This window comes from Fukomys damarensis, unplaced genomic scaffold (genome assembly GCF_012274545.1).
Source record: "Fukomys damarensis isolate Sample0158 unplaced genomic scaffold, DMR_v1.0_HiC HiC_scaffold_14, whole genome shotgun sequence".
Lineage (NCBI taxonomy): Eukaryota > Metazoa > Chordata > Mammalia > Rodentia > Bathyergidae > Fukomys > Fukomys damarensis.
Genome location: NW_022900926.1, coordinates 38237142 through 38255226, shown reverse-complemented (window position 1 = coordinate 38255226; position 18085 = coordinate 38237142). Strand labels below are relative to the sequence as shown.

At 34.8% G+C, this 18085-nt stretch overlaps 1 protein-coding gene across 7 annotated transcripts in view; it reads right to left on the bottom strand.

Moving 5' to 3' along the window:
• Pde10a (phosphodiesterase 10A) overlaps window positions 1–18085 on the bottom strand; it is a 551502-nt gene that overhangs the window by 50745 nt on the left and 482672 nt on the right. For all 7 annotated transcript variants that reach the window (XM_019205466.2, XM_019205465.2, XM_010610549.3 and 4 more), the window contains 4 exons: window positions 17031–17173; window positions 14510–14602; window positions 11902–12088; window positions 1520–1662 (listed from right to left, as the gene is read on the bottom strand). In XM_019205466.2, coding sequence (XP_019061011.1) covers window positions 1520–1662; window positions 11902–12088; window positions 14510–14602; window positions 17031–17173 — 566 coding nt within the window. The remainder of the gene's footprint in view (window positions 1–1519; window positions 1663–11901; window positions 12089–14509; window positions 14603–17030; window positions 17174–18085) is intronic.

The window sequence follows — 18085 nt, the reverse complement described above, 5'->3', positions numbered from 1 at the left end:
AAAAAAAAAAAAAAAAAGAAAAGAAAAAAAATGATGCTGCAGTTGTCAGAATAGTAAATAAGTACAAAATTCTATCTGAATTCTACTAAATATTATACAACTCATAGATAAGGGGGAAAGCCTATCAAAGGTTATTTTTAAAGTTGAAATTGTTTTATATTCCATTTAAACTGAAATACATATACCTAATCTTGTAAGTACATAGACCTAAAGTTATTATATTAATATGTATTATTCATTTAGTAATACAGCCAGTAACATTTGCTCATAAACAATATGATAAAGTACTACATTCTGAATTATAAGGTATATGTTGGATGAGTCATTTCTGAATATTTCCTATGTACATACATAGTGTTAATTAGCACTTACCATTGGTACACAAATTATCACAGATTCTAGGCCTAGTGACTTAAATATTAGCAGGCATAGAAAACAAACTGTAAAAGCAGAATTATTACTAAGTTCTTGAATATGGAAATTCAAATTGATAGATATATTTAATTATCTGATATTAAATGCCATCTTGAACATCAAATATTACATGGTGTAAAATGTACAACAGGATAATAACAATTTTAACATTGAAGTTGACTCATTTCAAAATAAAGTTCAGTTTTTTTTAAGTAATCCAAAGAAGAAAATTACAACCTATAAAACTATGCATATAATATGGATAATTATAAACAAAGTGGTGAGCCATATAGATAGTAATAATCAAAATACTTGTGATTTTAGCTCTATAACCTATTTTGTGTTAATTCGGTAAAATTAAAATTCTGCTGTTGAAGAACCTGACAAAAGCCATTGAGATTTATTTGTCTTTCCCATTGATTGTACCTTATCAAGAAAAAGGCTGCCCCTCAGGTTTACCCTCACGCCTGGCTCAGTAAATATTCAGCAAAAGAAAAACACACAAGCCTTATTTTCCCAGTGCCAAAATCTTCAGTAAATGCTTCTTGAACTGGACTATGTTAAAGTAAGAAATGTGTTGCTTCGATAACAATAACCCACAGCTTCTTTGGTGGAGCAGGAAGGCATAGTTTAGAAGCAGCTCTAAAAGCCAGCTCTGAAGGCACACCCAGCAGGGATTCCCACTGAAACCTTCATCTACAGACTCACAAACACATTATTGTACTTCTCTATTCCTCAGTGTTGCTGTCTGTATGTAAGGGATAGTAGTCAAATCCCTCTCCGGTTGTCAAGAAGATTCAAGGGTCTGGAACGTGTGGCACAGAGGCTGGCATGTGGGACACATTTAGTAAATGATTGTCACGACACAATTATTAGCCATTCTCCAGAACTAAAATATAAAGCAAACCTTGCTCACTGTGATAAGAGGCCACATTTAGCTGGGCTTTTATCAAAAGCCAGTTAAAACGTGGCTACTAACTTGCTCTGTCTAGGTTTAAGCTGGCTGAGATTCCTTGCAATTTCGACATAAATTCAACTTTGACTATAAGATATATATATTTTTAAATACTAAAATTTAAAGAAACTGACAAAGCAAAGCACTCACAGTTCGATTTCTTTGCAGAGTCGTACAGGGAGTGTGAAATGCATGAGGCCTTGCCACTCTTCTGCAGTACAAATGCTATGGTAGGACAATTTTTCCATAGTTACCCGGTAAATGTACTCTGAGTGACGAATTCTATGATACATCTGGAAAGTAAATAAAAGATTCCTTGAAACAATGCTTAAAATCATTTGTCATTAAAATTCAGAATTTGGTAAAATGGAACCAGAGCTATCACTGAAACTAAGGTAACTTATTACTGTCCACATTTCCACCGACACCGAAGCTATGGACTCTTGACACCTCAAAGATGCAAAAGATTTTTTCTTCTAAATGCCCTTTAAGAAGTCTTATTTAATTCTATAACAAAAAACTTTCTACCAAACATTGTCTCTAGGGAGTAAAATTACTACTTGTCCTCTTTACAATGTTTTGTATTGTATTTCTAAATTTTTAGTAAGAAAAATGCTGAAAATAAAGCATGCCCGTTTTATTACCAGAAAATGAAGGAGTATTAATGAGTTTAAAGAATATAAGACCTAGGATGCCTCTAAATCCGTTAAAACAAAACAAAAAATTATTACGTGACAATGTAGGTAAAACTCAACTGCCTTAGGGAGATTTCATCATTTTTTCCCCTTTGACGATTTACTTGTATATTTTTTATACTGTTAAAAATGAATAAATTTGGGATTTCATTGATGTTACAGCAATAAATGGAAATGCGTAACACAGATTTGTATATACAAGATTGTACCCATAAAGCTGACATATAAACATGTAACTACAATAACGTAAAATAGAGCTGCACATTTCACTATCTTATCAAATGAAGTTCTTGTATAGTTATGCAAATGTAGTTTTACAAATAATTATGACTAAAGATGAGAGAACAGACTAGAAGTAAGGCAAATGGAATGGATCAGTATATGTACACGTGAATTTATAAATAGGTGAAATTAATTAGGAGGGGTGACTTAAAGGAAAAAACAAGAGTCCCATACACTGAACTACTGGTGAAAGTGTGTGACATCATGGCAAATCTAAGTAGGTTTCTTAACAGTTTACATTTTCCCCAACATCTAATGTAGGGCAGCTGTCAATAGATAAGACTATCTACTCAGCCTATATAATAATATACATGGAATTATATGGATCGATAATGAAGATATTTTCTTTATGTCACCCTATAAAATATTTAGCTTCTTGGTGATCACAAATTTCTCTATTCCAGGGTGGTCTCTAAAATGTTTGAATATAAAACCCTTCATCAGTGAAATAATTTTGGAGAAACACTCTCAATGACTGAACATTCCTTAATAATTATATGCACATGCACTGTGCTAATATATTGTTTGAATTATAAAATATAAACAAAAATTAAAAACATAAAAATGTATGTACTTTTAAACATGTTATTTACTGAATAAGGCCTGTTTTGTTCTCTCTAAACAACTGTGTATTTTTAAGTGAAAAAAAAAAGTTAGGAGGGTCCCAATCTACTGTGTTCACTAGATATGGCAACATGTGACTTCTGGCTCCTACTCAAAGTCAAAATAATGCTTATAAAACGTGAATGTTTCAGATCGATTCAGGATACTGACGCAGCCATGACAGAGCTACGACAGACATCCATGCAACAGGATTTCCAGAACTGCTTCAGAAAGTGGCAGAAATTATGGGATATGTGGGTTGAGGGAAGGTGGAGTATTTGAGGGGATTTAATGGCAATGTGTCTTTTACTATAAGAACTTTTTTTTATTTTGCTCATTGAGTTTATTGGTACATTTTAGGTATACAGTACAGTTACATTTATCATTGGGATCTTGTACCTTTACATGACAGGTCTTGGTTCTCATGTTTTCCCCTTACCCCTGCCCTCCCTTCACCCCCTCCTCCCTTCCCCATTTATAAAAATTTTATTTCCATTTTTTCATTTCCTCATATTTTTTTCTTTTCTCTTCTTTCCTTTCCCCTACCCCTCCCACTTCCCCCACACTTTTAGCCCTTTTCTTCCTATTTTACATTGTCAATTATATCATTAGGATCTTATTTATGATTATAGTTTTTCACACCAGAGAAACTATTCAGTATTTACATGTGTGACTTATTTATTTCACTTAGGAGTTTATCCTCAATATGTATCCATTTTCCTATGAATGACTCTAATTTCTCATTCTTTATGGCTGAGTAGTACTCCATTTATAGAAAAACCACCTCTTCTTTATCCAGTCTCCAACTGATGGGCAAATGGGCTGTTTCCTAGTTTTAGCTATTACAAAGTGTGCTGCTATAAACATTGGTGGGCATATAACACTGTAGTATGATTCTTCTAATTCTTTTGGAAAGATACCCAGCAGAGGAATGGCTGGGTCAAATAGAACCTCTAATCCCAGTTCTTTGAGGTATCTCCATATTGATTTCCATAGTGGTTTCACCAGTCCGCACTTCCACCAACAATAAAGAAGAGTTCCTTTCTCCCCACAACCCTGCCAACATTTTTTATTGGTTGATTTCTTGATAGCAGCCATTCTTTCTGGGATGAGGTGGAATCTCTTGAATGACCAGTGATGTAGAACATTTTTTCATATAAATGCTTTTACTTTTTTTGTCTGAGAAACGCCTGTGCATTTCAGATGCCCATTTTTACTGTAAGAATTTTTAAAAATTCTAAACATTCACTGCAATCATCTGGTAAATGAAAAAAAAAATCCAAAAAGGAAGAGCCTAACATAAGGAAGAATCAATGGACTGGCACCTCCAAGAAGTGAGTTAATGAAGAGCCCTTAGTGACAGATTAAAAGTATACCACTGCAAAAATACAGCACTTAAAAGTGACTTTCTATAACTGCACAATTATTCTCAGATATGGAAAATATAGTAGAAAATGCACAGAAATGATTTTATTTCCCTTTTTTTCTCAGTAGAGAAAAAAATTGCCCTACTATTGAAGAATTTTAAAATTTTCCTTAAGACAGTCCTAAGCAAACTATTAAATACAGCATCAGAATTTTTTCTATACTGAGATCTGCAACAGTGCAAGGATGGAAATAGCTGTCTCTCAATCTTTCAGCTGACATGAAACTGGAGAAAAGTAAAAGTTTCGTGTGTGTGTTATGATGTCCTTACTAAAAGCGACATTTAAGTTTAGAGGAAAACTAAAGCACACAAAAGGTGACTTTCCTCAAACACACTTCCTTACAGGAAAAATGTAGACATCTTAAGTAAAAATTACTGATTTATAAACTTGCAATTTTATCTTACCGTAAACATCAACAGTTACTCTGTCGACTTAAAGTTCCTTTTTGAGATACATAAACAAAGAAAACCTAGTTTTTTGGCATTTTTTTATAAACTGAATCTTTATTGATACATTTTAAATATACAATACAGTTACATTCATCATTGGTTTCTTGTACCTTTACATGACTTACCTTGGTTCTTATTTTTTCGCCATTCCCCTGACCTCCTTTCCCCCCTCCACCCTTCCTTATTTATAAAGACTTTGTTTTCATGTTCTTCCTTTTCTCTCATTTTTTCTCTTCCCTTTTTAGCCTTCCTTTGCCCCTCCCATTTGCCCAATGCCTTTAGACCTTTTCTTCCTACTACAAAATATCAATTATAAATTTTGACTCTTATTTACACTTTTAGTTTATCAAACCAGAGAAACTACACGGTATTTACATGTGTGTCCTATTAATATCACTTGAGTATGTCTTCAATGTGCATCCTCTTAGCTATAAATGTCTCTAGTTTCTATTTCTTTATGGCTGAGTAGTACTCCATTTTATTAAAAAAACCACATCTTCTTTATCCAGTCTCCAGCTGATGGGCAATTGAGCTGTTTCCAAGTTTTAGCTATTACAAACTGTGCCGCTATAAACATGGGTGAGCAAATATTACTGTGGAATTATTCTTTTAATTCCTTTGGGAAGATACCCAGCAGAGAAATAGCTGGGTCAAATGGAACCTCCAAACCTAGTTGTGTAAAGTATCTTCACATTGATTTTCACAGTGCAAAACCTAGGTTTAATGAAAAGCCTGATAAAACAGTTAGCCTATAAAAACAACAACAACAACAGCAACAAAAACCCAGCTATAAGTGTAGCAGTGAATTGAGATTTTATGACATTGGCTATAATGATATTAAAAGCCCTAAATAGAGAGAAAAACAAAGAGAGGACATGTGAATGTGGACTATGGACCAGGTATAGAACACAATTTATTTACATTATCTATTGTAGTCCTTAAGACAATCCTGTGGAATTGGTCTTATTCCTTTCATCTGTTGAGGGAATTAAGGTGTAGGAACATGAATTAAGTAGCTTAAGATAAAAAAATAAAGCAATGGAGTAGATATTGAAATGTGCATCTGCTTGATTTTGAGTTTTCAATTATACTCAGAATGCATTAAGAATACACACACACACACACACACACACACACACACACACACACTAATGGTCAGGGAACAATCCAATTTGGAAGTGTATAGAGAAAGTGCATTATCTGAAGGAAAAGCTACATTTACTACAGAGCATGTACTTTTTAAAAGTCAACTAAAGAATGCCTTGTATGTCTGTCTGTACACAGAAGGCAGGAAAGCACACAGATTTTAAGATCTATTAATTTTTATTCCCTACCTACCATAGCATCTAACATGAATGAGGGCTCTAATCCTATTTGTGGAATGAATGAATGAATGATCACACTGGTTTATAAAATGTGTAATTGAGCAATGAAAACAATTTGAATTATGTTGAAATTGGCTATTTATATATTTGCAGACTTAGATAAGGATTAAACTTTTACTTTTCATGCTATCCAAAAGAAGTAATCTAAGAATTGTTGTGCACTAAAATCTAGGTATTCAAATTAGAAACAAGATGGGGTATGTGTGCATGTGTATTATGTTACTACTAACAAAGAGACAGCTGAATTTTAGAACATGGCTTTGTCACTCAATTCATACCCAATAAGATAGACTTTAGATATTCCCTGAAAACTTTTCTTAGGGATTTGCAACACTGTTCTTGAGTATCCTTCTCAACAGTCAGCTCATTCACAATTATACATTTTATTTACATTATTCTTCAATGTATATATGAGCGTCAAACTTTCTATTTGTCCCAAAGTCTTTTAATAACTTTGTGGTTTCTCTGCCTTCATGGAACTTTGTATGCATACAAAGGTTTATCCTGGACACCCATTTCTATGATGATTGGAGTGTCAATTTAACTTAAAGGATACCACACAGCTAGAAAAACATTATTTCTAAGTATGTTTGTAAGGGTATGTCTGGAGGAAACTAGCCCTGGAAACTGGTCAAAAACCCACTCTCAATCAGTGACAATAGGCATCATGCCACTGTTTGAGGCCCAGACAGAACAAAAAGGCAGAGAGAAGGTGAAATCATTCTCTTCTCTAGAGCTAGGATACCCTTCTCCTGCAGGTAGTAGTATCAAAACTCTAGGTTTGATATCCACTGGACTCCATTACTTACAGTAACAACTTCTGTAGTTCTCAAGTTGCTGGCCTCATACTGAGCATTGTACCATCAGCTTTCCTTGTCGGGAGGCTTTTGGACTGGCCTGAATCACACTACTGCCTCTGCATGTGTTCCAGCTGATAGACACCTGTGCGATTCTTCAGCAGCCATAATCACACTGACCAATTCCTGCATCCATCACTCTATAGAACCTATTGGTTCTGGATCTGTGAAGAACTCTAGTTACACCCCAGTCTGCACATAGAGCTTCAAAACTCATCTTAACATTTGTCTTCTTATAAGCAACCTTAGGAAAGAACAATGTCAAATGAAAGGCTGGGGAGTTTGGGGAGTTTATACATAACCTTGGCTCTGTGACATACTTGCTATGTAACCTTGGGCAAATTGTTTAAACTGTGCCTGATTTTTTTCTTTTGTAAACTGGAGATAATAATTTCACTCACAGATTTGTTGTGAGACTAACCTTTTATATGTAAATAACTAGAAAAAGGCTTATCACACAGTAAAGCATTCTATCAAATAGGAACCACTCTTATTATAGAGATCTTTACATCTACCATCTGATATAGAAATGTAATATGTGTTTGCTGAATTCAAGAATTAATAAAGGTTGAACCACTTACTAAGTTTCTCTTGGTGGTACTGGGAAAGCCAACTGCTTTCCCTTGAATAGTGATTTTTCCATATTAAATATAGTCCTGTGTGAAATGCACACAGTGAATCTGTTCTGGAGTTCCTTTCTTTGGGCCAAAGACAGGTATTACTGTCCTGTTAGCTTCTTGTATCATGTCAAACGTTTCTTCACAATCATAATGTATTTAAGGAAATTGGCTCCCTTAGTTTTAAAAGCCTCAGTCAAATGACTCTTTTGCATTGGGAGTACTTCCACCTATTAGCTAATTCAATAAATTTAATGGTGATGTTGCCAATCAGGCACATGCCCCTTTAATTCAATAGACACAATGTAGTTCAATGCATCTACAGATGAAATAAGATAAACTAAAGACAGAAGGAATATTTATGTTCGGCCATGTATCCTGCCTCTTAGGCCTCATAAACCAGACCGCTGAGCCTACCAATAATAAAAGAAGCCATTATACTATCGTGTTAAATATTACAGATAATTTCAATGTGTTTCCCTGCTCTTATTAAGGACATAAGCTGTTCAAAAGCAGAATTATTTTGAGTTTCCTAGAATTGACACCCTCACTCTAACTTAATCATAGCCAAAAACTAAATAGCACTTCACAGTGCACAAAGCCTTTTAATCATTTCTAAATAATATTTTCTATGAGGTTACAGTTTTTACAGTAAGGCAAAAAAAAAACCTAAATAAAAATTACCTTCATAAATATTTATGCATTTTTGCAGGGAAGAAACAGAACTTCCAGGAAAGGATGGAAGCCTGTGGGTTCTTCAACTGTTAGGGACAATGCATCCCAGAAGAGGCTTTTCCTAGTTACAAAAATGCTCAAGGTATTACAGCAGACTTGCTTAAAAAACAAGTGCTGGAATGATGATGTGTATTCAGGTCTTAACCCCCCCCGTTTTTGGTACTGGGGATTGGACCCGAGTTTAGGGTCATGACCACTAAAGTCTTCAAAAAATTATGGCTCTGAGAAACCACTGTAGAGGAATCAGCTGCTACCTATCGATACTAACATAACTTCGGGGATGTTTTCTTTTATTTCTGATATAGAAGGGTGATTGCTTCAACAAAGCAAAAATAAAAGGCATCACTTTAAAAGAAGATAAATTGTTGTTCATTCTGAACTGCAACAAAATTTTACAATAACCCAAAACCCAGTCTTTCTCAAAGTAGAAAGCCAGGGAATTCAACCAGAGAAGGTTAATCCACTGAGCTTGCAGATTCAGAAGTTCCGTACTCTTTCCTGAGTTGAAAAATACCTTCAAAAGTAATACAGTTTGTGTTGCGGATTTTGTTGGTGGTACTGAGGATTGAAACCAGGATTTCACACTGAGCTACATCTCTAGCCCCCTTCACTATTTTTTTTATTTTATTTTGAGGCAGGGTCTTGCAAAGTTGTTGGGTTGCCCAGGCTTTGTTCAAACATAATCATCCTCCCTCAGGCTCCCAGAGTGCTGGGATTATAGGCACACACCAGAGTGACAGAATTACAGGCATCCACCAACCATTTTTAAGAACTTCAGTAAAGAGCACAAATATCCCAGTAATAAATTGATAACGCATTCCACAGAGAGCCTGGAGCTGCACTGCATACACTTCCAAAACGCACCTTAAGAGCATGTCCTTGAGCCTGGTGACAGTGACAACCTGACAGGACTGCCAAGTAACAGGACAAGCCACTGCCGGAGAGCAGCACTTCGCAGTGATGCAAGAACTGCTTGGGAAACTTACCATCACTTCCAATATTAACCAATTCCTGTCATTTCACCAAAACTTCACCATAAATAGTTTACCTAATATGAAATCAGAATGCCTGTTTATGACTTTTCAAATGGAGCATTATTTTTCTGGTTTGCTTTTCGTCATGATTGAATCTAGGTTTTATGACACAATTAGGTTAAAGAAGTTTTGACCGCCTTGATCAAGTTCCTCGAATAACAGCTGTATTTACACCACACACACACACACACACACACACACACACACACACACACACACACACATATACATATATATACATATATATACATATACATATATACATATATTTGGAATCAAAGTTTCCCGGGACATACAGACAACTGGATAGATTTTTAAGACACTCAACTTCCAAATTCACCTCTCTTACCTAAAAATGCTCTTTTCCCACATCTTATTTCAAAGATAGCCATATCTCTTGAAACTAAGTGTAATGTAAAATACAGTGTTAGTGACATCTTATAATGGTGTCCGAAGACTTCCTAAACTATTGAAGGTGAGCCTAGATAAAGTTTCAACTGACAGAACACTAAAAATAATTTTGATGATAAAACTAACAGTAATTTTTGGTATCTTATCTCAGGTTGCACTCAGAGAAATTATATATACTAAACCTTTTTCAACTACTCCTTTTTATCTGAAAATAGAAACAATTCTTCCAGCTTCCTTAAAAATAAAAGGAATAAGTTGGGATAAAATTGATGGCTAAATATAGGAGTCAAATTTCTCTCACAAAACAAAGTTCCAAACATTGAAATGAGAGATGACTAGAAGTACTTCTGTAGACTGGAGCTGTTAATATGCAGGGTGTGAGATGCTAAGAGGTTTATGTGCAAATTCTCTTCAAAAAAGAACCAGTGGGAAAAAAATTGCAAATTTCAGGGGAGAAAGTAAAAGTGGTACATATAGTAACACTTAGGGAACATGGATGAAAGACTTAGGGAATTCCTTATACTATGTAGCATTACTTTTGGTATAATATTATTTCAAAATCTACTTAGTTTCATTTTAACTATATGTAAAATCCATGAACACATATTACTTATTCTTGTTTGTAGACAGAATTCTCTCATTAAATCATTTTAATCATTTTAATAAGGTTTTCATTTTTATTACTCAAAATTATTTGTCAAAATTTATTTATCAAAATGTAATTGTTTTGATCACATGCCATATTAATATGTATAATATCACCACAATTCAGGATGAATTTTTAACATTTACTATACATGTTTGTCTTATAATTTGTTAGGATAATTAATAAAATACTTTAAGGTATAAAATAAAACAACCACTTGTGAAATAATAGATATACATATGTTCAGAGGAAAAATGAACAATGCTAACTTCTATTCATAAGATCTGATTATTGTATTTTTAAAAACAATATAAATATTACCAAGTTGCTTTGGTATTAAAGTATATTTAAAATGACGAGGAGTCAAGATTCAGAAGGTATTAAAATTACATCTTTTGTAACTTTTAAACTAAATAAGAAACATAAGCAATTCATATTTTATTTGTGAAAGACACACAAATGCTAACATGTGTGAAGTTATTATTAATAGTAGTTTGTTTCTGATGAGCTACTGACCAATGTCCCCTAAGTAGGCACCATGATGATGTGAGAGAGGATGGGCACTCTACTAAATGGCACTAAGTGGATTAAAATGGTTATTCTTTATCACTAGAGTGTTATTTTTTTTACAGTTTTTCTTTCTAGTCATTCTCAGCTGTTTCTAATAGTTAGGTGTCTGCTGCTACAACAGACCTCAGTCATATTGCCAAAAACTGTTTCTCTAAGTTATTAAAGTGGTTACTCTCATTATTATGTTGGCTTAGCTTTACAAAAACATTAATAAATTGTCTCTAATTTCAGAATTCAATAATCTCATTAACAGATTATTAGAGTTTATTTCCATAAAAAGTTTTCTACTCACTTAAAAAATAACAATGTAAAAGAAAAATTATAAATTGTAGCCTTTTAAAAGGGAGACTTGGGAACACAAATTGAACCTCATTTCATTCTTCAGTGAACAGAAGGACAGCCGCGAAGAGTGAGCATGTTAACATTTAATGGGTCCAACACATACCCTAAACAGTGTCTCACTTTTCCTGATAAACAAAGTTTCCCTGGTTGTGAAAGTATAAATGATTTCTATTATCTTGTGCAAGATCCTCAAATGCAAGGTGTATGACAAATATTAAGGGTTTGGATAACACTTTTCTTAGTTCAGTAGAAAAAAATACAAACCTGACACTGAAACATTTTACCTATGTATAGATTTTTATTTCTGAAATTCATACCTGACTGCAAAATATCAGAAGATTTTATTTTCTTTTAAGGCATGTTAATGCGTTTCTTAACATATGCATCACCAGTAATCACTGTTCTTAGTTTGTAAAAAAAAAAAAAAGGATATAAATCAATACTGAGCAGTAAAACAGTATTTACAAACTCGTACTTACGTTAGCACAGTGTAAGGCCAGGGCACAGAAGACAGCGAACATCTTGAAATTGTTCTCGTCCGTCTTGGAGAAGGCACTGCCGCTGATTTTGTTCACCATCTGTACTACCCCAATCACGCTTCCTCGGCTCACGATGGGCATGCACAGGATATTCCGGGTGGTGTAGCCTGTGTACAAATCCACTTCTCTGAGGGAACATGAAGAAGTAAAGCAATCACCGGGAGGAAAAAGCAGGAGAAAATAAAAGACACATTCTATCAGAAATCTCAATGTATGTGCTTATATTACAAATACCTACAATGGCACTGTTAGGTTCTAAATTCAAGTATAAAGTAATAACTAAAAGTCTCTTATTAGAATCCTTTCAAAAATATCCTAACTCATTTGTTATTTGGCTATCAAACGTTTTCTAGAGCAGCCTTTATATATGGCTTCTGATTTATAGTTGTGTTTTCAGTATCCAGCATCAGTAAGCAAATAAGTTGAATTCAAAGAAAAAAGTTATTATAAATTTGCTAAAATGATAATTTCCTTTGAACTTGGCAATATTTATGAGAGATGTAATTTGTGAAATCAACTCAAATGGGTGTTATCACACTAGAAATTTAGAGCAGGGGTAGCAAACTACATTCCACTGGGCAAATCAACCCACTAGTGTCCTATAAAACACAGCCACACCATTCATTTAAGAATTGTCCAAGGTGACTTATGAAAAAGACCTTATAGCCTATGGAGCTCAGTATAGTTATATGTTGCCCTTGATAGAAATGTTTTGCTGACTCCAATTTGAGGAAATGTTTTTGTAAACGTGACTGAGGTCTGAAGAGACAGCCACATAAGCAACTTTACGGCAGGCACGGACAGAACTCAGGACCTAGCCCTCTCATTTCCTGTGCTGTGCTTGAGACCCATCCAGGCTGTAGCATCTATTAGTCCTTTTGTCCTTGTTAATGCTGTTCATCTGTTCACTAGATAATGGACAGTATTATCTATGAATGGCCAGTTGCTGGAAATTATGAATTATGCCCTTTGATGATCTGCCCACAAGTCTTGTACGGGCATATGTTTTGATGTCATTAGTTCCCTCAATGCCACCTAGGAATAGAGATAACTAATGGACTGCTCAATAAGTGTATGTTTAAATGTTCCAGAAAAGGCACAACTCTTTTTCCATCAGACAGCTTCTACCATTGGTGGCACAAGTGGTACAGTTATGCAGGAGAGTCGAGCATGGACCACCACTGGTCCAAGCTACCTGGCAGTGACATGGGAATTGTGCCCCCATTGGAAATGTGTTAATTATCATACATTCATCGTCTTTTGTGAAGTACCTGTTAAATCTTCTGCTAACTATTGGAAACAGCTAAAAATGACTAGAAAGAAAAACTGTAAAATAACAATACTGTAGTGATAAAGAATAATCATTTTAATTTAATCTCCCGCTCTTTTTATTAAATTGGGATATCTTATTATTAGTTTAGGAAGTTTTTAAATATATATTCTAGATACAGATATTTTGTTAGGTATCTTTTACAGGTATTTTCTTCTAGGCTGTTGGTTGTCTTTTCATTTTCTTAATAGTATGACCATAAACTTTTACATAAAGATTTTATATAAGGATATGTGAAGATTTTCAAGATTGAAGCAGTGAAATGACAAATTGTTTTGTGAAAAAATAAGATTTTTAGTATACTTTCAACCTATAGATGAAATATATTGTTATAATATAGCCATACTCACATATATGTGAATTATATATATATTTATCAGTTAATTATATGAAAAAACTTCCAGTTGCTTCTATTTTTATCTCTTAAAGTAAACCAAATGCTTGTCAAAGTATCTGAAATATTACCTAGTAATAATCATAGCATCCATTCTGAGAATTTCAATTTCTTGAGAATTATTAAAGCTAGCTTCTAGTTCTCTAAAGAAAGTGTAAAGGCAACAAAAAATCTTTACAAGCCATCTTAATGTTCAACTTTAATAAGATCCAATTAAAGCTGTGGCTAACTGAAGTCATTTCCAAATCTCTTATGAATATTAAATGTAATCTTTAAAATGCTGTAATGTCGCTATTATCATACCCAGTATAAATAGTAGAAACTGAGTCTGAAATTATGTAACTCACCCACTCCACTCTATACTAACAACTGTCAGAATCATAATTCAAAATCAAACTGGTCAATGTGCAAAGTACATAACTTTATCAATACTGTGATTTAATAGATAATACAGTGAAACAAAATGACTACACCAGAGCGTAGGGCCACCAGTCAAAAGTCCTATTAGCTGGGCCAGGGATTTAGCTGAGTGGTTTTGCTCCCTGCCTCTCAAGTGCAAGGACTCAGTTCAATCCCCAGTACCTCCCCAAAATCTTATTAGCTATTTTTATAAAATCATGAATACATGTAGTGGCACATCATTACATATTCATAGATTAGAATATTATTTTATATATCTAAATATACTGCCTGCTGACAATACAGTTGGTTCACAGAAAAGGAAAAAAAACGGAGGAGGAAACAGCTGAGGTGAGAGGTGAGGAACCGGGGCTGGCAGAGGAGGCCACCCCGAGTGGGACTGGCCTGGAGACACCCCCGCTCACCTGTTAAAGCGTGGGTCCGCATAGGCATCTGGGATGTTCAGGACTTCCCCTGTTCTTGCCACTTGACCAGCAATTCCTTTCTCAATGGAAAATCTGCGAATATAAAAGAGAGAAACGTGCTAATTGAAATATGGATGCTGTAGAATAATTCTGAAACATTTCATTACTATCAAATATTGAATAAAAAGCCATGATTTACTTTAAATGTACTTATTAGTTTTACATTCATATATCTGAAATCATCTTCTAAAATATATTAAAATAAAGAAGAAAAAGCACACAGTGATCATCTGAGAACCTTGTTTTAAGATGCAATTCATACTACACTGAAATATAATTGGATCACAAATTAAAAATGAAAAATTAGTGATCTCCAGCACTGACCAATAGCATTCCCTTGTATTTGCAAAGTATCTTGTAGTTTACAATTTGCTTCATAATTCATTTCCTTGGAACTAGGTGTTTAGCTCAGTGGCACCCACACCTGCCTTGCAAGTGCAAGGTCCTGAGTTCAATGCCCAGTATGGGCCCTGCCCCCCGAAAAGTTATATTTTCTTAGTGGCTTTTCAATGAGATGTGAACTGAGGTCTTTGAGTTCACTAACTTGCCAATATTCTCAAAGTAGTATTGGATCAATAAAAACTAGAAAGCATGTCTACACCACTGTGATTTCCTCTACACATATTAGCAAACTCACAGATTATGTCTGAACCTTGAGATGTATAGGGCTTGAATTTTATCTTGTTCCCATCCCAAGTGCTATGTACAAGTATTACAGAAGTGTTTTGATTCTCTAACTCGTTAAATTTTAAAACAATCAAGATGATAAGCATTAACTGAATATAATTATATTTTGATACCTAATATCAATATTTTCTTTTTATAGCTATATTCTTACATTTATACATATTTATGTTTTATTAATTATCATCACATATGCACTCATTTCAAAATTTAAGAAGGATATCTAAAATTCCCAATATCCATTTTTTTATAGTTCAGAAGTAATTTTCATATTACATTTTTGACATTATAAGAAATAATCATTAATTAAATAAAGCTTCACTCTAAGGAATATCAAGAAGACTCAAAACAGAATTGACATAAAATAGAATTAAAACATCAAAAGGTGAACCAAGCATTGTATAAAACTTAAGGTTGTCTTCTCAGTTTCCTTGTGCTTTGAACAGCGTGAACACAACACATTAGATTGCCATGAACCAAGAATCAAGATCCATTTGGTGAAGTGTGCTGTTGGTATGGGTCTGAGAGCTCTGTGCACTGTTCCCTCCCCACATCCTCTGTGGTTCCCCTTCTGTGGTCAGAGGAAGAGCATAACGAAGGAACCTCCTGTAGGTAAGTGTCCAGCATCAACCAGGCATCTTAAGGTTATAGTACGCACATTGCCCTATTTTTCCGATGCTCGTAAATATAGGCTTTATTATTTCCATACTAAGATTAATAACAGAGGTGCCAGGTAACACTCAAAACTTAAGCAAGAGAAATGACTTTAAGTGAATGCATCCAGAATAACAATATTGAGCTCTTAAAAAAAATGAAACAAATTTTAAAACACCTATGTAGAACTTGTAAATCAGTCTTATGTGACTATGGATGATAGGCTCTGTCATCCTGGAAACAGAGAAGCAGAGCTGCTCAGCAGAAGCGGGGAACACCCTGAGTGGGCCATGATGTGCTCTTTAAGGATAATTACCTTACATGACAGACGCCCAAATAAACAGCAATCTTCAATAAGGAAGAGTGTTTCACTAGAGATCTTTATAGCATTATGTAGAATAGTCACAGCAGACACATGAAGAAAAGGAATGCCAGTGTGAACAGGAACTTCCCGCCAGTGTGTAAAGGAGCTTCTAGCCCCAGCGCGGTAAGCTTGATTGTGACAAGTGTTCCACAGTGCTCCCTGCAGGTTTCCAGGCCACCACACCTCCATCAACAAATGAACTCCAGTTTATTCATTTGAGTGACAAGTGCTCCCACTCACAGGACAAAGAAGGCTTTAGTTTCAAAATGTAACAAAAGTGTACACTGATAAAACCAACCAAATGGTCAGTTAATAAATGTGTTTACATCATCAAACACACCAAATCAGTGTTCTCTACTGGCTGAGCCTTGGTGAACAGCCCTATGGGCTGGGAAGAGGTGCGGGCCAAAGAGGATATGCTCGTCCTTGCTCCTAAACATGGAGAAGCCTGCAGACTCCAGGTGGAGTGTATCTTTACCTACCTGGGAGCACTAGTAAGTTTTTCCAACATGATTTCCAAAAGGACCGCCTCCGGAAGACGGCATTTCCAGGAGTGACGCTAATGCTTCCTAGGTGTGGTTTCGCTGGCACTGCAATGTCATTCCCAGAAGTACTACCTTCAGGAGGCGGGTCCTGGTGGGAATGATATCACAGTATGACAAGTATTGTCAGCATACCTGTGAATAGGCACAGAAAAGTGGGTAACAGAACACCTGCACATCTGTGACCAGAGCCTAGGACGTTCCACTCTAGCTGTACCTTATCTCTTTGGTCTTCTTAAAGACTGGTTTTCCTTCTTTTTCCTCTCCAATATCAAAAAGGTCTGAATACAACTCCTTGTTCTTATGGTCTACCTGGAAAAGTGCACAACGATCGGCATTCACCAGGTTTTTTGCATATATCTAAAGACAAATGACAAAACAAAAGTAAGACAATGAAGAATTTAAAGAACTTACAAGTGAAATTTATCATAAGTAAATATTAATTTCAGCTATTCCATACTTTGATTAGGTATGAAATTAGAAAAGAAATAAATAATATATCGGTATAAAATATTATATATGAATGTATGTGTAAGTTACTGTTATATGCTAATATTAACAGAGAGTAACAAGAACAAATAAACAGCTCATATGCACCGTAGCTTCAGCTGGATGCTGAAATGCTAAAACACTTTCACACTGGTTTATAAACAGTTACTGGACTAATTTCCTCTGAGCCCTAAACCATCTGAAACTCTCTTTCAGGACCTCTCAGGATTCTCCTGGTGCCCTGATCAAGGCCTCAGTAAGTGCCAAAGCCAGCATCCATTCCAACTGGTCAATGCCTGTGAATAATATCTGTAAAACTATGAAATATGTTCTCTAAGGAGACATACAGTTTGATATTTAGCTGAACTGTATTTGCCATGGTGTCTATTAACTTGCAACAATTGTTAGATACATACCTTGCCCCAGGTACATTTAATGTATCTTTGTACATTAACGTACTCAAGTCTCTCAATTAAAATATTGAGTTAAGAGAAAAATGTTATCCCCACTTTACATATTAGAAACTGTACTGAGAAGTAATCTAATTTGATCTCCCTCTTACAACAGTGAATCTAGTATTTGAACTTATACTCACTGTTTCCACTGCCCATGCTTTTAATAACAAATATATGTTTCCATTTCTAAATGGAAAATGTGCTAATTTTATCATTCATTTGTTCATCAACTTCCTTCAATATGTATTTCTTTGATGCCCAACATATCTCACTGTCCTTAGTGGGCTAGGGCCATAGAAATATAATAACTATATATATATATATATAT